Source organism: Mustela erminea, chromosome 10 (assembly GCF_009829155.1).
Source record: "Mustela erminea isolate mMusErm1 chromosome 10, mMusErm1.Pri, whole genome shotgun sequence".
Classification (NCBI taxonomy): domain Eukaryota; kingdom Metazoa; phylum Chordata; class Mammalia; order Carnivora; family Mustelidae; genus Mustela; species Mustela erminea.
The window spans coordinates 90998297-91020535 of NC_045623.1; the positions used below are offsets into that span (position 1 = coordinate 90998297).

General features: G+C 54.2%; 1 protein-coding gene across 1 annotated transcript in view; it reads right to left on the reverse strand.

The window, feature by feature from the left end:
- MAN1C1 (mannosidase alpha class 1C member 1) overlaps window positions 1-22239 on the reverse strand; it is a 138884-nt gene that overhangs the window by 21642 nt on the left and 95003 nt on the right. The window contains exons 3-5 of the mRNA XM_032361571.1: window positions 12393-12508; window positions 10452-10532; window positions 4641-4735 (exon numbers count right to left, since the gene is read on the reverse strand). Of these exons, the coding sequence (XP_032217462.1) occupies window positions 4641-4735; window positions 10452-10532; window positions 12393-12508 (292 nt within the window). The remainder of the gene's footprint in view (window positions 1-4640; window positions 4736-10451; window positions 10533-12392; window positions 12509-22239) is intronic.

Genomic DNA, 22239 nt, shown 5'->3' on the forward strand with positions numbered 1-22239 from the left:
TTTATAAATGATATGGACAATTCTGTCAGGAACCATAAAGACCCTGCAGGACGCTTTCTGTCTCTGGCTGAAGGTCATCTGGCCGCTACAGTCTGTGAGGCTGTGTGGGGGATACACTGCTGTGGCTGGGGTCGGGACGGGGACAGATGAAAAGCAGGGACCCCACCTTCTTCCCGCCTCCACCTCTTTGGGTATTTCCCTGAGTTGGGGGTGGGGGGGGGAGAGGGATGGGCTGCACAGAGAGGGGAGACTTGGTTCACAGATAAAAAATAAAACATCTTCTGTGTACTGAGCCACTACAGATACCAGATACAGGGTCAAGCTATTTGCATCTTGACTTCATTTAAAAACCACAAGGTAAAGCATCATTCATCCCAATACACGAAGAGGAAACTGAGGCTCAGAGAGGGAAGTAAGTTATCAGGAAGGTCGAAGCTGGTAGATGGTGGAGGCCAGATTCAGACTGGGCTCTGCACATCCCCTAATGGTCTCCCACCCAGATGGCCCCGCACCCACCCAGAGGGAAGGGGAAGGTGTCCCCTCTCTGTCCCTCTTCCCCTCAGGCCAAGTGTGACTTCTCTCTCCAGCTATCTCAGTGGGAGCTGTGGGTACCCACAGAGGGTTTCCTGAATAATGGATGCTTCCTGCCCTCGAAGAGACACTCAAGGTCAAAACAGCCACTAATCAGCCAGCTGTCTTTTGTTCTTGGTTTTCCCCACATGAGCCTTCTCCCTCTCCCTCCCTCCCTAGTGGGCTCCCTGCAGGGGGGCCAGCCTGGCAGACATGCAGACCAGGGCTGGACAGCAGCAGGCAGTGGGTGGGCACCTTCCCTCTCCTGCTTGTCTTCAAGTGCCAGCTCCTGTGGCGCCCGGCCTGGGCGACTTCAGGCAGGTCGGCTGATCTCTCTCACCCTCAGTTTCCTCATCTGTTAACTGACAGTACCCACACCTCACAGAGCTATCGGGAGGTATAAATTAGGCATGTAATTACTGTCATTTTTCACATTAGGTAATTACGCACATATAAATCATGTGTTTATAGTTTATTAAAATTATTGTTTGAGTTACTGAGTTCCTGATGGGTGCCAGACATTGTAGTGTCTTATTTTATCTTCACATCTTCACAACTTCGGAGGTGAATACCACGATTCTTATTTCATAGGTGAGGATGCTTAGACTCAGAGAGGGGAAGATATTTCTCCAAGATCACACAGCAAAGAACAGAACTGGTAGAGCTGAATCCAAATCCAAATCCTAAGTACTCTGTGCCCCCAAATGTACCTGTTCTGGGCGGTATCCAGAGACCAGGAGGGCTTCTGATTGGCCCTGTGAAGCCCTGGGCTAATAGAGGCTCTGCCCACTGCCTCCCTCCCAGTCTGGTAAGCCTACAAGTGGGTCTGCAGCCTGTGTTCTCTCCCCACAGAAGGGGTCACTCCACAACGCCCCTCCCCAGCATGGCAGAAGCTCCCATGGGTACGTGTATGTCTGTATGTGTGCGGTACAGTTGTGAACATCGAAGCCAGACAGACCTGGCTAATTCTAACCTCACGCCATGGCTGTGTGACCTTGGGTGAGCGACCTCACCTCTCTCTGCCTCAGTGTCCTTCCTGGTGAAATGGAGTCCTTGTGCTCACTGTGAGGTTGGAGAGAGAGAATCCAGATCCCGTGTTCACATGGTGTGTGGTGCACAGTGAATGCTCCAGAAACACGAGCAATTACTAAGATGTGGCTATCTGTGTGTGGTAGGAGCGTGTCTACACAAATGCATGTTTGTCTGGGAGTGTGTGGTGGCAAGAGTGTGGGACACAGGCGAACCTGTGTATCTCAGCCTGCTGATTCGGGTGGGTGTGTGTGTATGAGTCTGTGTGTGTGACAGATTAATCCTTGGACTTGACACTGCCACTGTCTCGGATTCAGTGGTCCCTGCAGGACAAGGGTCACAGCTGTCCCTGCCTCTGCCTCTGCCTCCCAGATAGAAGGAGCAGTCAGGCTCACTTTGGGGCAGGGCCTTGTTACCCTTCCCTCCTGCTGCAACCTGGGCGGGCCCTTCCTCCTGGAGGGCCCCGGTCTGGGTGGTGGTGTGCAGCCCAGCTCCCACCAGTGGGCCCCCTCTGTAAAGAGCAAACTCAGCGCCCCGTGGGCTATAAACATCCCTGACATTCCCCGGCTGGAACAGGGAGACGTTTTTTTTAGCAACAGACTCTCTTACCCAGAAAATGAAAGGGAGGCGTTGCCAGGAAATATGCATATACATACATATGTATACAGCACCCGCAGCAGGCAAATAGCCTAAAAATAAATGCATTTTCTTAATCAGAAATGTCAGGATCTGTGTTGCAGCCGGTCCGGGCTCTGCGGGACCGGGGTAAGGCAGGCAGCCAGCACAGGGCCACGCACAGACGCAGACGCGGTAAGGAGGGCCGAGCTGAGGTCCTCTCCCAGACTCTAGGCAGTGAGGACCGAGAAGCCAGCCCTGGGACAGAGAGCCACAAAGACAGCGCGTTTGCGTCTCCGCTTCCTGACAGCTGTGGCTGTGTTTCTCTAGGATTAGTGTTTGTGGGACAGGAATCTGAACAGTGATCCAAACGTCCAGCTCTGAGAAGTCAACCCTAGCATGGAGAATGGGATTTGACTGGCTCCAGGGGCCCCCTGTGGCCTATGGTGAGACTTATGTGAGGTCGCACCCCAGGAATGCTCTCGGACCACAGGGACGGACCGAGTCCCCTCTCCTCTGTGAGGCCCCATGCAGACTGACCTGAAGAGTGAAACCTGCCCAGGACCGCAAGGAAGCAGAGGCAGAGGCACCGAGGCGCTGGACCAGAGCCCAGGGCCTCTACTTCCCTTCCAGGCCACTGGGGGGCGCTGCCGGTGGATGGAGAGTCCGGAAGGAAGACCTCACTTCAGGAGATGGAATGGGGAAGTCTGGGGAGATGGAAAGACTACAACCTTCCCCCCGACTTAGAACTGCGGGAGAGCCTCCAGAACGGCCCCGGGGAGCTCCTGGGTGCCTTCTGCAACATCTCCCAGGGAGTCTGCTCCTGAGGCACAGGGGTGGCAGGGCTCCTGTCCCAGGGACGGCCAGGCAGGCCCTAAGAGCAGAGCTGTCAATCTCTGACCAAACGGGCTTAAATCATATCCTCAGTTACCTAGTAGCTATAAGACTTTGGGCAAGTTAGTCGACCTCTCTGAGACTCTGTCTGAATAATGGGGGTACTATAAATATCTACTCTCAAAGGGTTGCTGTGAGGAGTACTTGGTGAGGCAACATCCAGAAACCCTTAGCACAATGCTGGGCACGCGAACTTGCTCAGTAAGCGGCCGGCCCAGCCGCATGGCTGATCTCTTATCCTGCACACAGGCCCGAACACGGATATTTGCTGAAGGAAGGAGCAAAGACTTAGACACGTATCCTGCCCTCAGGAAGCTTCCAGGCCAGCAGGGAACATGAATAGGCACATGCTGAGGCCATAAGGAGGCAGATAAATTGTCTGGAGGCCAGGAAAGGCTTCTGGTTTTCGTGGCCCAGATGGCAGGGCAGCTGGCCTTTGGCGGACAGGGAAGCTGTGAGAGGAAGGCGACCAGTGGAAGAAGTGAGGAAAGGCAAGACAATGGGGCACTGGGGGTCCCCAGGAGCAAGACTCGTGTTCATAAAGATTCATCCATCATTAAGCTGGTTGGCCATTAGTTCTCTTGACTCTGACCCCACCCCTTCCCCTCCCTGGGTCTTAGTCACCACATCTGGACAATGGGTGGATATAAACACACTTTCATTCCTGTGAGAGGGAATGGCAGCCTCATGGGGGGCAGGTAAGCACCCCCAGGCATTGGGGCTGGACCCAGCTCCAGACCCAGCTCTACCCTTCTCTCATTGCACAGCCCCCAGTCCCTTCCACTCTGACATTCTGTGACTTAGTGGCTACCCAGAAAGTCTTTAGTTCACACACTGGATTAAGCAATAGATCAGGAAGGAAAATCATGGAAGCAGCCAATAAGAATCAATGTTTTAAAACCAAGTCAGTAGAAAGAAGCATTACTGGTGGCTTCTTTCATTAATGGAACCATTCAGGAGTCTTCTCTGTGGTATAATCCATATTTTCTGCAATGAAAACTTACTATTTTAAAAGAGGAGGTAATTCCAGTAAGTATTATTAAAAATGGATTTGGAAGTCCAGATTGTGCCCAGGAATGGCTAGCTACTGGCTTATGTGACCTGACGAGGGCATTTCTTCCTTGGAGTCCAAGCTTCTGGGTTCTGACACTGGGTTCCTGAAATCTAGCCCAGGGGTCCCTCTGCTCAGGGTCTTGAGACCCCCAAGCAGTTTGGGGTACCTTCTTGTGGCGGGAGCCTGTGATGTGCCTACTGGCTCCTGACCCTAGCTGGGCACACCTGTAGGGCTGTGAGTCAAGGCAGTGTTAGGGGACAATCACAGACCAGCTGCCCCCTCCTCACCATCAGGCCTTATGAATCCTAAGCCCCAGGTTTGGTGACAAGCATCAGCCCTGGAGAGCTCTCGGCTAAGGCTAGTCTCTGCTGTGCCGCTGACTCGTTATGATTCCCACGGTAGGTCCTGTCCTCTCCGTGCCTCAGTTTCCACATAGATGCACCCAAAGCCACAAGCAGGAAACCAGAAGATGGCCTACCTTTTGAAGTTCACAACACCTTTTGGGATACCCGTGGGGGTGTTGAAAGCCGGCAGAAGCTTCTCTCCCAGCTTGATGGCCTTCACTCGGAACACCTGTAAAGGAAGCAGCACCGGCATCGTGAATGGGTCTGGGTGGGCGCGCTCCTGTGGGCAGAGGGCCCAGGAGTTGCGGGCTGGGGGGTGGGTGGGAGGCTCGGGTTCCAGCCCTGCCTCACCGTGCCACCACTGGGAGCTTCTCAGCAAAGTGTTGCTGCCCCATGTGCAAAACCAGGGAAAGGGTCTTTCCCCCTTGACACTGTGAATCTTCCCATCGTTCCCATTTTACAGACGGGAAGGAGCAGAGAAGGTGAACAGTTAAACTACTGACATGGGGGCCAAGGAGCCGTAAGGAGGCCCCAGGCCCCAGGGCTCTGCTGGAGGCTCTGACCCCCTCACATTGTTCTTCTAATTCAAAAGCACCTGTGACCTTCTGATGCCTCAGTTTTCCTCTTAGGCATCTATTCTAAGGAAACAAGTAATCAAGGATGTTGTAAAGGTTGGATTTAAGGGCTATTTATTCCAGCATTGTTTATAATACAATCGTGGAAATATGACGTGGAAAATATAAATGTAAATATAAATAAATAAATAATATATAAATAAACATAAACATAAATATAATCATGGGAAAATGACGATATTCTAAACATCAAACAATATAGAAGTGGTTAAATTAGGACTTATCCATGCAACAGAAGACTAGGCAGTCACTGGAATGATATAGACTATTACTTCGTAACAAAGAAAGGGTTTATAGCTTATGAAAAGAAAAGTAAAATTTGAAATAGTGTAATTCAACTTTAGTAAAAATTACACGCACACGGATGCGTGAGGAAAGGCTGGCAGGGAAATACACCAAAATATTAACGATGCTCGCCTAGGGGTACAGGGTAGGCTCATGGAGGAATTTTCTTCCTTTGGCTTATCTCTCTTTCTGTGCTATTTTTAATAATAAAAGCAAGCCTACAGTAAATATTATTTATTTTTTATAATGTGAGATGTAAGTTCCTTAGCAACTGCTCCGGGTGGAACAACACGTTTCCTTTCGCTTCCGAGCTCGAGGCCGATCCAGTCTACCGACCTCCCGCGTGCGGCAAAACCAAGTCTTCTTGGGTCCCCGGGCCCCAGTATGGGCCCCTGAATGGCTCAGGCAGCTGCGGAGGGCCTGAGGTGGGGAGTCTGCAGGGCTAGCTGGGACGAGGCAGCGGGGCCTCTGAGGGCAGCTGTGCCTCTAGCCTGGGAGGCCAGAGGTGGGAAGGGAAGAAGTGCCCCAGGGGCCTGCAGGGCTGGGCGGGAGAAGAGGACAGGGTCCCGCACCAGACAGTGGGTCCCAGGAGTGGGCACAGGGGCCACCCACATCAGAGTCCCGGCGGGAGTTTCTCTAGAACCCAGATTCCAAAGCCTTGGCCCAGAAGCCTCCGGTTTAGCAACAACAAAGCGCTCTCATCTGAGGCTCCTGATAGTGTCACTTGGCCCCCGGGAGGCTGCGCAGTGCGGTGCAGAGGAACTGACTTGCACCTGAACCCACTCCGGGCAGCTGACCGGCTGCCGGCTGCCCCGAGGACTGCAAGCGGTGTCTTCTCTACCCTCTTAGGAATTTCCACGTCTCCACCTTTGGAAAGCCTGTCGCTGGCGGGCACTGCAGGGTCTCAACCCCACCAGGAAGGATGCTGAGTGAGTGTGCGTGGACCAGAGGGGTACCACCGGCAAAAGAACATGAGTCTACTTATTCTCTTGGAAGTGAGTAGGTGTGGAACAGATTCTGAACCCGATTCCACTCCGTGTGTGTGTGTGTGGGGGGGTGTTTCCCTATACCAGCAAGCAATTCGCCAGACACCAGCTGGGTGCCCTACAATTCAACTCAGTTCTGACACTATCTTCCCGCAGTTCCCACAGCTTGAGGACCGAGTCCTACCACACTGCCGCACCCCTCCCTCCGCCCCTCCAGACACCAGTCCTAAGTCTAGCCTGTTACCTGTGATTCTGCACACCGTCTCTAAGTCAGAGGTTCTCACCAACCCCTCTGTGGGTTTGATAATTTGCTAGAGTGCATCAAAGAACTCAGGAAACATGTTTACTTACTGGTTTATTATAAAAGGATGTAGCCCAGGCACAGCCAGATGGAAGAGATGCTTAGTGCAAGGTCTGGGGAGAGGGCACAGAGCCTCCATGCTTTCTCCAGGACTGGAGCTTTCCCCAAATCTCCTGGTGCTCAGCCACCCTGGAAGCTCCATGGCCCAGTTCATTTTTGGGGTTTTATGAAGGTTTCATGACATGGGCACGGCTAATTAGGCCACTGCCAGTTGGCTCCTGATTCAACCTCCTGGCTCTCTCCTGTCCCTTGGAAGTCAGGGCACGGGACTGAATATAACTACCCTCTCACCTTCTGGTTCATTTTCCTGGCAGTGAGCCTCTATCCTCAGGTGGGGTCCAAGAGTCACCCAATTTACATAACAAAAGATACAATGATTGCTCTCAGTGCTTAGGAAATTCCAAGGATTTTAGGAGCTCTGCCAGAAATGGGATGAAGACCAAAACCACATTACTTATTATAAATCACAATGTATCACTACGCCAGGCATCTTCTCTACATGACCTTCAGTCCCCAGTAGCCTTGTGGGCAGGGTGTTGACCACTCTGAGGATGACACAACCGAGACTCAGAGAAGCAATTTGCTCAAGGTTGTGGAGCTGGGAAGTGACACGAGCTGCCTGCCTTTCCCACACAGAGAGATGCGGCTGCAGGCAGACACGGTAAGCCACAGTCAGGGGCCCAGAGGTGAGAGAAACTAGCAAGAAGTATATTCTGCAGAATGAAAGTTCTCTGGGCTGGGCCCAGGTTCAGATCTTCCGACTTGGCAGCTGTGTGACCTCAGGGTCTCTGACCCTCCTGTGCACAATGGAACGGTGTTCTTCTAGAAATCAAGTGAGAGATGCTTCCCGGTGTTCTTCTAGAAATCAAGTGAGAGAAGGTACATAAGGGAATGGGCTGCATGAACTGTAGAGAGCTAGGCAAACGTCACCTCGTGTGACTGTCACCATGCTTGCCATTCTCAGGGGCGTCCCGTAGGGCTGGCCTACCAAGCAGGGGAAGTGACTCCTTTAGGCTCCCCCTGCTGCAAAGACAGGCCTCAGCCCAGGGGGGATCTGGGGTCTCAGGCACCATTCCAAAAATACTCATGGGAAATCTGAAGAATGGAAAGTCTCAGCCACAGGCACCCACTGTGTGTGAGATGGAGGACAGAGAGATGGTGGAAAGTGGGGACACCGGGCCGGGCTGCATGGGGGCTGTAACCCAGGCCTGTGGCAGAAAGGCCACCGGGTCAGGCACGAACTCACATCGGCCCTCAGGGATCACGACCTGAGCGAGTTGCTTCTAAGTCTCGGTTCCCACATCTGCAAGTAGGCAAAGACCCCCACCCTATGGGGTGTTTGGGGGCCATTGAGACGGGACACATCGGGTATGGTCTCTGCCATGTGCAGGTGCTACGGACAGAGGGACCAGCAGGGCGTGGCTGGAGGACGTGCTGCCTGCTCAGGGGTTCTGAGCCAAGTGGGACTTTGTGGCCTAGTTCTAAATCACTCTCCTGTCCTCCTGTCCACACCCCAGCATCCATTCTGCATCCCAGACAGTCAGACTGATGACCCTTCTAGTGACACGGGGGAACCAAAGTGACCCCACAAAGGACTGCTTTTTACGTTCCCTTACCTGCCATGACCCATGCGAGCACCTGCACGCCCGCCTTATACCTGCTTCATCCTTGTAAGGATCAAGGAGCGAATGATTTCTTTGGAATCTTCCAGTGCAGGAGATACCATCCAAGGACTGTCTGGGCAAGAATGACCAGGCAAGGCTGCCTTGTGCATATCCTAGACACTGACACCAGACATCTCAATGTCAAGACCCCCAGGCGCCGAGGAATAAGTGACTTATGGAGGGCACCTAGACCCCGTCCTTGCTCTGACCAGTTCCTAGATGCTGAGAGGGCCTGGACATCAGACCACAATCCTCAAAAACCGCAGATCCTAAGCAAAGAAGAGACTCATTCTCTTTTTCCTTTCTGAGTCTCCCAGATGCTCCGTCTGTACCCTCCCTCTCTCTGTGTCTTCAATAAACTCAGTTCTCACTTCCTCTTGGCTCACGTTCTACTTCTATCCTGCATGAAGCCAAGGACCACCCCAGGGGACCACCCCTCCTCTGTCCTCAGACCCAGCCAGATTACATCACTAACCAAGGCCTCAAACAAGTTCTCAGAATCACAGATACTCTAAGAGGAGGGAGGGGGAGGGTCGAGCATCAGAACTGAGGGACTCCAGTCCCCCCTGCAAATCATTGGCTCCCAGACTGACCCTTGTGAGCCCGGTCCCCACATCCTGTGGCCACCTCCCAGAGTCATGAGTGGCATTTCCTTTCTCTGCTCCATGTCACTTTCCTGTTCTTGGGTTTTCAAATGAAATTCAGGTTTCGTTTGGCTCAAAGCCAAAGGCTCCCAACTACAATTACTTGGGGATGAACTGGTCCAAGTGGTAATCTCTGCCGAGGAGATGAGGCCCGTGGGAGAGGCCTAAAGCAGCTGGGGAGGGAGAGCAGGCACCTGATGCTTCTGAACCCCTGGCTGCAGAAATGACCTCTGCAGCCAACAGCACTGGGGCTTAGTGGGGATTTTTCTGCGTCCCCCGGCCACAAGGAGTGGAGATGATGTTAATCTCGGGGTGGACAGAGCAGGGAGAAGTGCAGGGAAGGGAAAGGGCTAAAGTCCAGGCATCCAGCCCCAGGCAGGGATTGTGCTGAGCAGCGCGGCCCTCTGGGTAACGGGGAGGGAGCACAACAGTGGATGACCCAGGTCCTGGGGACTTGGCCAACTTCATGTGCAGATACTTGGGCTGCATTTTCATGGGAGGTGACAAGGGGAAGAAGAGTCTCCCATTTCTACAGAGCTCTGTGGTTTTCCCCAAATTCTCTTGCATCCTGGAGAATACGGGCTTTGGAGCTGGTCAGCTCGGGGTCAAACCTTATCTCTCCTGTCCCATTTCGCAAGGTTTCTGTGAGCCGAATCCCCACGGTGGAGAAGGAAGCGAGGCCCAGGGGTGGAAGAGGACTTGCTCAAGATCACAGCAGGTATGGTGTGGGGATAAGACCCAGGTTTTCTGACTCTGTGCCCAGGGCTCTGCCTTCTCCCCACACTTCTCAGCCCTTCGGCTAAAGCCAAGGCAGCTTGCCTGGGGCCTGAGGCCTTGCACTCAGGGCATGTGATCAGCAGTGGCTGCCCACGTCCCGTTGCCACTGGAGACCTGAAGTGGTGTCTGGCTGGTGGCTGGCTCAGGAGAGGAGCAGAGGGGTGGCGGTGGGGGACAAGAGGCGGCCACAGGTGGAAATCATGAAACAACGGTCTTGGCTTCCTCCATCCTGAAAACCAACACCTGCAAAAACCAGTCCAGCAGCTCTACAAGCCCTGGCTGAGCCCAGAGCCTGTTGGGGTCTGTGCGAGGAGCTGCGTGGTTGGTGTCAAGAGACTAGTCATCGTCCTTAGAGAATTTACTATCAACTGTGGGAGCCAGTGGGGCTCACCTGGGCAGCAGAACAGAAGCATCAGATAGAAGAGAAGGAAGGGCCAGCAGGTGGCCCCGTGGAGGTTGGGTGGCCCTAGGTGGCCCCAGGCAAATCCTCTTGAATCCCTGTTTCCTCACTGGGGAAATGAGGGAGCGAGATCAGATGTTCTCCGAAGTCTTCTCACACCTGAATGGTCGAGGGGCCTCCAAGGTCAACTTACCTCTTCTCCCGTCAGGTAGAAGGCGGAGAGGAGGCCTCCGATATACCGGATGTTCACCTCAAACAGGGATGCTTCTCCACTCTGCAAGGCAGTGGGAGAGAGAAGGGGCGGGGAGCACTTGTGAGATGCCTGCTGGGCTCCAGGGGACAGCCAGGCCCTTGAGACAGGCCACTCTGGCCCCAGCCCCCAACCCCGCTGGTCTGGCCACTGTTGTGCTGGGCTCCGAGGCCTCACCTGACAGTTGAGGCTGGGCTGGGCGGTGGTTTTCAGAGAAGTTGAGAGGGATCAGCACCCGCAGGGCAGGCCACTACAGCACGTGGACAGCATTACGAATAAATGCTGGGTTTGGCTTCCTTCCCTAGCCCTCGCCCGAGGCCGCCAGAGCAAAGTTAGCCCTGGCAGCTCTCCAAGAGGCTCGAGAGGGTGGTGGGAGCTGCTAGCTAACGCGTAGCCTGAAGGGAGGCAAGTTCTTTAACCCAGCCACCCCCTTCCTGAGGGACTGTCCTAGCTTAGCAGGAGGGCAGGGAGACAGGGCCAGGGGAAGGTTCTCTGAGGAGGTTCTGGGGCAGACAGGGCCAAGCTGAGGCTGAGAGGCCAGAGTGCCAGGCAGACACCTGCTGGTAAGCAGACTTCTCAGCCTCTGATCTGCAGCCCGAGGGCATGTCCACACTTGGCTTAATCCGTGTTTTCTTTCTTGGGTCTGGGCTGCCAATGAGGGATGTTGGGGCATCATGCCAAGGACCAGCTCTAGGTTAAAATGCCACCTCAGCCTCTGACTTGGCTTTGGGCTGTCAGGCAAGAGATGTCACTTTTCTCTGCTCAGGGTTCTTCATCCTAAGGCAGGTTGCTCTGAGGGGTACGGGAGGACGCCCACCTGATGCCCCGTGTGGCTTCCCAGAGGTACCCACTATGACCTCCCCTGTGCCCAGTGTTCCCCACATCACAGTCTTACTGCTGACCACACACAGTGACCATCCCTTCATGGGGGAGAGCTTTCCATTGAAAAAGAGCACCGCGAAGCCATTCTCTCTTTCAGCATCGCTTCCGTTTTCCAGATGAGAAAGTCAAGGCTCAGAGAAGGGATGTGACCCCATCTTGCCTTTTTCTGAGAGCCCTCCCTAACCTGCACCAGCCTGCTGGAAATGTCTCCTGGCTCCCTGGACCTGCCAGCAGCTGGCACCCTAGGTAGCTGCCGGATGCCCATTCTCTCTCCCCCATCCACCAGGGGCCACGTGCACCCAGGAAGATTCCCCTTCCTTCTCCCGCCTCGGCCTTTCTCCCATTTAGAATGGTAGGAAATGGGAGGATTCTAAGCTTCCTCACACAGACTAGCAGAGGCATCACATGCCTCAAAATGATGGTAATAATGAGGAGGAGGAGGACACCACCCTACCTCCATGTCAGACTTGACAGTGTAATTAACCCTCCACGGTAGTTAACCTCACAACAAGCCTGTGAATTAGGCATTGTCATTGTCACGGTCATCCCGATGGCTCCCCATCCTCTCACCTACCTCTAGAGGGCAGCAGAGGATGAGGCGGGGCTCCAGGTTAGAGCCGCTCTGAGCAGATAAGCCACTTCTCCCCTCCAGAGTCACTTCCCCCGTTGCTGCTGTTCTGTGCGATAGATTCAGCTCTAGAAGGGACTTCCTGGGGACCTGGCACCCCGGGCAAGGGAGGGAGGGGTTGTTGGCTATCTTCCCTCCCAGAGGAGAACAGGCTAGTAAATACGCATGGGCTGGCCAGCGCTAGAGGTGTGCCCCACCTTGAGGCTGGTCTTAGGAGAGGACAAAGCAGACAGTGCACAGAGCCCCACTTCCAGCACTGCTCTGCTGGGCAGCTTGGGGCCAGGGTTTCTGGGTCTCCGAAGTGATAGGATGGAGCTGGCCCCTGACTTTCCAGGAGCCTTTTGGCTCTAACACCCCAAAGGTCTCTGACTCACCACATTCAGGTGGAAGTTCTCTTCTACCCAGGCCTTGGCCTCCTGGAACTCCTCCTGCAGCTCCATGAGGTAGAGGGTGTCAAGGGAGTCAATGATGGTTGCCCCACTGAGGCCTCCTGTAGGCACAGAGATTGAAGGCATGACTCAGTCTCGTTCCTACCCTTTTCATCCCCAGCCACACAAGCCCCCATTCCCCGGCCCCCTCTAAGTGCCTGGGCAGGCTCCAAGGCCAAGGCTGGCCCAGGCATGACCCAGAGAGACTTCACCAGTCTTCGAAGCAGGGGTCCAGGAGCAAGTGTGCCCCCTTCCGCCCACCCCAGGGTGCTTTCTGGGCAGTGGACCATGGGCAGCAGGCTGGGACACCAAGTTCACAGGCCAAACCGCTCCCTAGACCTTCATCTACAAGTATCTGTCCACAAGTCAACCATCAGTACCGGCCAGGTGCCCACCACTTTTCTGTGACATGGGGGAGACGGTGAACTGGCATTGGGTTTACAGGATCTTAACAAACAAGCCAGTCCTCTGACTTTTCGATGCCATTCTTTATTTTATTCTAAGACCAAAAAAAATAAAAAGATGTTCACAAATATTTATCCAGGGAGGTATTTACTGCAGTACTATATACAATGGAAAGAGTTGGGGAAAAGCTCCAAATCCAACAATAGGGGATTAGTTATATAAATTGTGACTCAAACATAAAGTAGGACACGATGCAGCCATTCCTGCAGGTGAGGCAGACCCACGTTTACTGGGGAAATATCCATGGGATCTGTTAAGTTAAAAATTGTAGGTTGCAGGAGCGCCTGGGTGGTTCAGTCGTTAAGTGGCTGCCTTTGGCTCAGGTCATGATCCTGGGGTCCTGGGATCAAGTTCCGCATCCAGGCTGCCAGCTTGGCAGGGGGCCTGCTTCTCCCTCTGACCTTCCCCCTGCTTGTGTTCCCTCTCTCACTGTGTCTCTCTCTGCCAAATGAATAAATAAAATATTTTTTTTTAAATGTAGGTTGTAAAAAAAAAAAGAAGAAGAAGAAGAAAAGAAGCACAGTATAATTTCTTTGTTGTATGCTGAATGTGGTGAGCTCACACAGAACTAAGTCTGGCAGCATGTGATTCAATGGTTACCTCCAAGTGCTGGGATTACAGGTGCTCTTTTATTTCTTCAGCTCATGGATTATTTTTACAACCAGAAATGTATTTCCATTTGAGAAAAAACAGTTTGGGCAAAGAAACCAAACAAATGCACAAAGCAAAGATTCTGTGGCTGCTCTAGGACAGGGAGTACAAAAAGCACAAGCTGTGAGACCTGGCCCCTGCCACTGGGCCTTAGACTCTTGTCCTGGGAGTAAAGGCTGAGATAATGGTGCAAAATATCATAGCTTTCCACACCACGGACTGGGCAGGGGAGTGAAAAGGAAGACCTCCCCATGTGGCACAAACAGAGCTTGACTGCAGAGTATTGTGAAGGAGGAAAAGGAGGGAGAAGGAGAGGTGCCTGGGGCTATCCGGAGGGCTTCCTGGAAGAGGTAGCTGCTTCCCATCAACTCCTTAAAACTACAGTTAGGAGTAATTTCCTTTAGAGACCAGCATGCAGCTTAAGAGGTCTGACTGTTCCTTCAGTGTCCTCCTTGCAGAGGCTCAAAAGCAGCGAGAACCACAGGTTCCATCTTTCCCCAGGGCGCTGAGCCCCTCTAGAGTCTGAAGCATGAGCCCGGGCTTTGCAAGCACATCCGCATTCAGAGTTAGCATCGAATCTCCTTAATTAGCACTTCCCTAACTGCTTGCTTGTGTTGACTTTGCAGGCAGAGACTCCTGAAACTCAAACCCCCACCTCTCTGGGCCGGGCAAGGTCTCATAAAGGGCACAGCCTGGAAAAGGATGGGAGGGAGATCAGGAGACCCTGGGAGAAGGATAAGCCCGGAGGTTTCAGAATCCACTTCTGGAAGCAGGGTCTTCCCAATCCAGAGTCAGGCATCCCAGGGCGGTTTCAGTATTGGGGTAGAAGTGAATTTCCAGAACATCAACCCCTCCGACACTAAGAATTGGTAGGAAAACATCCAAAGCCAAACAAAGTCGATCTTCCCTGGTCTGTGCTGGCTGCTTCCCCTGCGGGTGCCAAAGATCAAACACAGGAACGCTTTACGGTGAGGTAGAGGTGTGAGGCCTGGGAACACTGACATACCATGGATGCTGAGATGCGCCCGGCCACAGAATGCCCGCCTGGCATCCATCCTCTTGGCTCTGAAGCTTATACCACAGGGCCTCACACCTGATTTTTTAGGGATTTTTGAAGGCCCCACTGCCCTGTCCCTAAATTTCACAGAGGACCCCCAGAGGGGGTTGAGACATGCCTGGGATTAGACCAAAGGAGAAGAACCCAAGCTCTCTTGTTTCCCTGTGAAAGCAGTCAGATCTGATTGCTAATTGTGCCCCAGCCCCCAAAGGGGCAGGAGGCCGCTGTGACCTGAGAAGGATTGAAGAGAAGCCCAAGGCCAAGGGTGGCATGGCCCAGAGTATCTGATTTCTAAATCCTGCCCTGCGCTGCCTGGTGTTTCACCCCATGGGCCCTCCTTCCATGGGCTGAGCCTGAGCCCGGAGGCCCGAGAGCCTAGGCTGGGGAAGGAAGGCAGCCAGGGCTCCTGGTGACCCGTTCTTCTTCCCAAGTGCTCCGGGGCCAGCGGCTGAGAAGGCAGATCACTGAGGGATTTACTGGCAGGGTTCCACTCTGCTCTCAGGTTCCTGCCTCTTCCCTCCGATGATCTCTCACCCCGGTCCACACCTACCTGTAGCTGGGCTGCGGGCCAGCGAGGCACTTATTGGAAAGCCTTTCATCCCAGGCCAGAGGTTACCCAGCGGCCAGGCTGGGCAAGAAAGAAGGGCCAGTTCTGAATTCAACTCTATCCGTACCTGCAGCCGGCCTGGGTCGGCTCCCCGGGGGGGAGAACACACACCCCTATTCAGTGAACAGGCACAGGGTTTCTATGCACAGAGCCAAAAGGGGACAAAAGTCAGGCAGCTGGCTTGGAAGCTCCACTAGGCTCGGCCCTGAGGCAGGTTCAGGTTGGCTCACTCTCCCACCTCCAGCTCTGAACCCCTGCTGTGCACAAAGGATTGCCCCAGCCCCTGGCCCCTGCCTGCCAGGCAGGAGGTGGGTTAAAAGAAAACAACCCTGGGTTCAAACCCCAGCTTGGGCCAGCAACACACCTGCTCTGACTGTCAAAGTTCTCATCTGTAAAGTGAGGGAAGACCACCATGTTAGATACTGGGGAGCCACTGCAGGTTCCTGAGCTGGGATAAATGCCGCACATGGGTGCCGGCCTTTCTGATACAGACACGTTCATGCCTGGCACAGAATAAGCGCTCAGTCAATCAGTTCATTGTTCTTATTCCCGGTGTCCTGTAGCTTCTCTTGAAACACTGGCCCTTTCAGGAAGCTGTGGGTTCAAATTCTGATTCCATCACATACCAGCTGTGCGCCAAGGCAAGTCACCGTAACTTTCTGAGTCTCACGTTGCTTCGTCTTCTAAATGGGGACGACAGTGGGACCTACTTCCTAAGGCCGCAGGGAGCCCTAAATGGGGGGGGGGGGGACAGAAAGGAGCTGGCGCCGGGCTGGGTACGTGTGAGCTGATTCCCCCAATCGCATGGCCCTCCTTCCCCACACTGGCCCTGAGCAGCCCCTCCACAAAGTCTTCGGGGGTCACCCAGGCCTTGGGGTGCTCTTGCATCACTGGTGCCTCCTGGGCCTACAGGGCCGTGTGGCATGACTGCTGCTTGCAAAACCTTTGGCCCAAATGAAAGGAAAAGTGTCGCCTGGGTCCCACCTGTGTCTGCCGAGGAAGCCAGTAACACCCCGATCTGGGTCTGCACCTGGCCTCTCAAAAGGTCTTCCTACCTCCAGGACCCCTGCACCCTAACACCACATCCAACTCCCTCCTCAGCTCAGCAGCAGCAACAGCTTCCGAGTACCTGTGCGATAAGGCAGGGATAAGCTTCTGGGGCTGACGCTAAAGGGCCTGGCTGATCTCAGCTCCCATCCAGCTGTGCTTCCTGGACACGAGCCACACCCTCCGGCCTCCACACCTTTGCACGCGCGCTCTCCTTCGCCAAGGCAGCTGTTCTGTGCAGCTGGGCATACTCAAAGCCCGTGTGTCCTCAAAGGCCCACCTCCCCCTGGCAGCGTTCCCTGATTCCACCCAGCTAACCCCCTCCTGCTGAGGGAGCTCCCTATCATGTGCACGCCACTCCTGCCCCGCCAGCACTGTGGCCTTGCTCACCTTCTAACTAACCACGAGCTCCTTGAGCTCAAGGGTCCCCACTGCCTCTCTGCCCCTCTTCAGCACCTTATCTCCAAGCAGCCCCAAAGGCCAGAGCCCCCAGCTCAAGTGGGCCACTTTATAGCCCTGCCTTCTGTGACTCTTTGCAGACTGCTAGCAACTGCCCCCCCCCCACCTTCTCCTGCGCAACCTAGAGCCCACCTGGTGCCCTCCCCGGCCCTCCTCTCCTGAGAAATCTTCACCAGCCCTTCCAAGCCCTCACTGTGGGCCCCTGTTCTGTGCACCCCCATCTCCAGAACAAGGGCTGCCTCCCTGTCCTCACATCACAGAGGAATTGTCGATCTGTCCGTCCGTAAGAGCAGGGCTCTGGTCTGCGTCAGACTTGTCTCCAGGCTCCAGCAACAGCTCCTAGTGAAAGCAGGCAGAGAGTGATGCCTGGGTGGCTCAGTCAGTTGAGTGTCTGCTTTCGGCTCAGGTCATCATCACAGGGTCCTGGGATCGAACCCCGCATTGGGCTCCCTGCTCGTTGGGAAGCCTGCTTCTCCCTCTCCCTCTCCCACTGCTTCTGTTCCCTTTTTCACTGTGTGTCTCTATCTCTCTCTGTCAAATAAATAAAATCTTTAAAAAGAAAAAAAGAAAGTGGGCGGAGGAAAGGCTGGGAGCAGGCTGGTCCGTCCCTGACAGGTGCACGTACTCTCCCCGGTGCTGGGCCTGTTCAGAGCTGACCTTGGCTCTCAGGACAACACTCTTCCTCTTGCCTTTCCTTCTAACCCTGTGACTGGGCCTGCCCAGTCCCCTCTGTGGGTCCCTCCTCTTCTCCAGACCTCTACGGACGGGCTCCGTGGTTGGGCCTTTTCTCTTCTCTGCCCGCCCTCATTCCTTTAGGACTCAGTACCACCCGGCATGCTGGGGACTCCCGGATGTCCACTCCCAGCCAGGACCTGGCCTCAAGCCCCAGCTTCCCCTAACCAGTAGTCCCCAGTCCTATCACCACCGGGAGGTCATCGACCTCTCGCTCCTCCACATCTGTTCCTCGACCACAGTGATCAAGGCCAAGCCCCTCCTTCCAGGAGCTGCGCCCCAGCCCTGGACTCGGCTCCGCACTCCTCTTCCCCTCGTCCCAACCCACAGCGAATCCTGGTGACTCTCATCACAAGATTTCCAGACTCCACGCACTTCTCACCTCCTCTGTGCTCCCACCTTGGTCCAGCCACCTTCTTCTCTCCTGGGTTTATTCCAAGAGCTTCCTCGCTGGCCCCTGGGCTTCTCCCCTTTCTCTGGCCACCCTCCACACCTCCATCTGTCTGTCCTCAACACGGCAGCCAGAAGGACCCGTTGAAAATGGCGGTCCCAGCATGCTGCTCCCCTTCTCAAAATCCTCCCATGGCTCCCATCAGACTCGGAGGCCCTGGGATCTGGCCCTGGCTTCCTCTCGGCCTCATCTCCCTCCCCCTCTCCCACTTCTCTTGCTCTGCCCTTGCTGCCTGCTGCTCCTGGAGGCCTCCGAGCCTGCTCTGTGTCAGGCCTTGGCAGTTCCCATCACTGTGCCACAACGGCACCCCCGTCGCATCTCCCTCACCTCCTCATTCTCCTCAGCACCTTCATCCCAGGGACGTTACATGTGGATCTGGGTCCTTGTTACTGTCTTCTCCTAAGAGAGCACAGGCCTCTGGAGGGGAGAGCCCTGTTTTGTTCACTGCTGTCCTCCACTGCCTATAACACTTCGCAGCATTTGCAAGTAAAGGGCCCCTCACCCTGGGTGCGGAGGGTCCGGAGCGGGGCTGTGGCTCAGTCCCATTTCTCAGCTCCTGGCTACAGTCTGGCACCCAGAAGTGTTAAAGGTAAACGTGTTGGTTTGAACAGACCAAGCCCACCACGCAGGCATCTGTGGGGACCACGCCCAGGGCAGGCAAACTGCCTATTCCAGGGGCTGGTGCCAGCAATCAGGGGAGGTCCTGCCACCAGGCTGAGGCCAGGTCAGCCAGGGTGGCTAAGTGGGTGTGTACCATCGTCCTGTGGGAAGCTGTTCGTCATGTGTGGCTCTGTTTCCACGAGGGACTGCCCCCCTCCCCCGCTCCTGTCACCTCCTCCCCCTGGGGCTGCCTGGGCAGGAGCCCTGCCCTGCTAGACTGAGGTTTGTACCCCCTGTCCCGACTCTGCCGTACTAATGGCGGTGAGGTTTTTACGGGACGTTACACTAGCAAAGAGAAACGGGTCAGGCTGGACAACATAAACTGTAGGAAGAACATTCAGAAGGAAAAGAAAAAAAATCACCCAGAGCATAGCCTATTACTGGAGCATCCCCAGAGCCATACTCTAACGGCTGCGTTTAATTTGATGACATAATCCTCAGAGACTTCTCTTAATCTGTAAAGAAACAACACAACTGTTTTCTTTCTCAGCTTCCAAAGAAACCAGTGTGGCTTTGGGGCAGGTCTTATTTCCCAAACAGGGCTGCCACAGTGCACCCCACGCCAGGAGAGGGACTCTGCCACCGCTCCTCTCCGTGAACCTGGGTGGGCCTTTGTGACTGCAGGTTTATTTATTGATAAAGGGCAGGAGTATACACCAGAATATGCCAGAATAAACCAGAAGGGATGATGTGCTAGTTTCTAGATCCAGACCTTAAGCAAAGGGCAGTTTTCACTTCCTGTCTTTCGGAACGCTGGCGCTTGGAACCAGCCACCATACGGGGAGGAAGCACAAGGTAGCCCATAAGGAGAGAACACATGGAGAGGCCACGTGTATGTTTTCTGACCACAGCCCCTTCTGAGCTCCCCGCCGACAGCCAGCGTCAGTTCCACACATGTGAATTGAAAAGCTTCCAGATGGCTCCAGCCGTCAGGTTCCCCTTCAGGCCTTTCCAGCTGAGGGTGGTAAAGCGATAAGCTGTCCCTCTTGTGCCCTTTCTGAATTCCCGACCCACCGAGTCTCTGAGCATAATAAAATAATTGTTTAAAGCCAGAGTTTTGGAGTGATTTGTTACGCAGGAGAAGCAACTGGAATGTTCTGTCATGTGGGTTTCTGGATTGATTAAAGCGATATCCCCACTACCCCAAAGGGCACTGTGTAAAACCACACTGTCTTGTATGGCAAGGTCTTCCGGCTGCATGAAATCCTTTCAGGGATTAGGACCTCTGCCCTCTGTCAGGTCTGGGGCGGGGCTTTTTTCCCTCCAGTAATAATATTTTTCTTGACTCCTCCCATGATGGCTATTTTCTGATCACATCAAGTTGCATCCAGAGGATGTGTGTTTCCAGGCAAAGGTTTCCTGGAGCCTCTGGAAGGACTAAAGATATATTTTTAGGAACTATTCCTGGCACTTGACAGAATGTTCTTACTAGAGGTGAATCGATAGAAGATGGTCAGATCTGATGATGTTCCTGCCCTTTATCAAGGCCTCAATCACATTCAAAGTCCCCGGGGCACCGTGGGCAGGTGCCTGTGGTCCAGGCCTTGGCAGCCTCTGCCTCCACTCCGCTGCTCTCTGTGCGGTGGTGCTCTGTAGGGGGGCTGCTGACATGGGTCCCTAGGCCTGGGATACCTTCTTTTTCCGAGTTGGCTTGGGGAACACCTACTCTTTGTCCTGGCCTGGGCTCAAGCATTGAGCCTTCACTCAAGAATTCTTGAGCCAGCCAGCAGATCCTCCTGGGGACGACTCCCTCCTGGGCCAGGCTAGGCTGCCTTGCTCCATTGCAGGCACCTTGGTCACAACACCGTCCCCACCACACCACATGCGCCTGTGAACCCCAGGGCGGCGGCTGGATCCGACTCTTCCCAGTGGCCCAGCATCCACCCCCAGGCCAGGCACAGGGAAGGTGAGAACGGAAGGCTGCTGAATGAACGAACGGCTCGTGGAAATGAGGACGGCGCTTTCTTGGAGCTCCCCAGGCTCTTGACAAGGCCTCTTGGCCTTGGAGAAAACACTCTGCGCAGCAGCGGCCAGCTATCCAAGGGAAACAGTTACCAGGACAGAATGGGTTGCCGCAGACGGCACGGCTGGTGGAACTAATGGCTTCCTCCAGCCTTCCCAGACAGATGCCACGCTTTGCTGCCACAGCCAGCCAGGGAATGTTTGCTGTGGCCGGCAGCCGAATGAGGGTCAGGGCGCCCAACAACCAGACCCGGTTCACTGAAGTGGTCTGCCGGACAGGGCCCCTTATGGGGAAACAGGGCCTGTTTTAAAAATGTTACTGTTGTATTTGGTTGTTTTTCAGTCAGACCTGAGGGTGCCGTCTGACTGGGAAATGTGCATTTTTAAAATGCCCTCTCGAAGAAGCTGGGGTTCAAATTCCAAACTGCTTTTTATCTCAGAACAGCTCTGAGAGAAGAAAAGGCAGATGGAGTCTGGGATGCCGCAGTGGTATCTCCAAAGTCACACAGTGGCTTAGCAGCGCAGGGCAGAGCTGTAAGCAGACATCACCTTCCAGACCATGCGCTCCTGTCGGCTTGGTTCTAATCCTCATTTAGTCCCTTCCCAGCTGTGGGATGTTGGGTAACCGGCTTGACCTCAGAAAAATGGGGTAATAAGGTCTTCTTTTTAGGAAGGTGTGGCCGATTCCGACAAAGGTATACAAAGAGCATTGAACAGGCATTCAACACCAGAGAACAGGCTATACCCAGCACACTCCACCTTAGGTGCTCGATGAAGGGGCCTGTTATCATAAGGCTCAGTTCCTGCAGAGCAAGCCACAGCAGGGCTGGCAAAGCTAGGACTCCTGGCAGATCCTTGGCCTCCCTGGCCCCGCAGGAAAGAATAGCACAGCTTTCATGCCAGGCAGGCAGGAGGCACGAGCCCTCGGGAGGGCAGGATGGGGCTGGGCAGGCACTGTGGCATTCTCAACATACTTGAGGGGGAAAGAAAAGCCAGAGTCTTCTGCTGCTCACCCCAAGACGTATTAAAGTCCAGCTGCAGCCTGGGCAGCTCCTGAGTCCGTCCATATACTGGCTTCTACCTAACTTTTACCTGCAAGTTAGGGGATTGCTCAGTACCCTCCCTCTACCTCCAGGGGAGAAGCAGACACCTCCGGGCCATCAACTTTGGTTGTGTCCATGTAATCTGCTCTGGCTTCATGGTGGGTGGGGAATTAACTGTGCCCTTGATTTCAGGCTTGATTGCGAGCCTTGCCCATGGGATTCGTGGACATGACTTGAATGGAAGTTTGAACGAAGCCTGCCTGGTTGGGCTTGTCCTCCTGTGCTCCCACCTTTCACTGTGAGAAGAACGAATCTCAAACAGCCACTGGTCCAAGACAGGGGGAGCGGACTGAACCCAGCTGAGCACAGCCTAGATAAACTCCAGCCTACTTGCAACCACACGAATAAGAAAGAAATGCTCATTGTTGTCTGTCACTTGTGCAATAATTTGTTCCACAGCATTATTTTGGAAGAGGCTGACTGATACAATACCCTTTCGGCCTTGCTTCTTTCAAGTCTTTTATGTTCTCCACACTCCAACCTGACTACTGATTCTCTGGTCCCCTCTTTCGAGGCTTCCAGCCCATTACTCAAGCTATTGCCTCTGCTTGGAATGCCCTCCTCTCACCCCAAATGTCTCTACATATCTCCCACTCCAA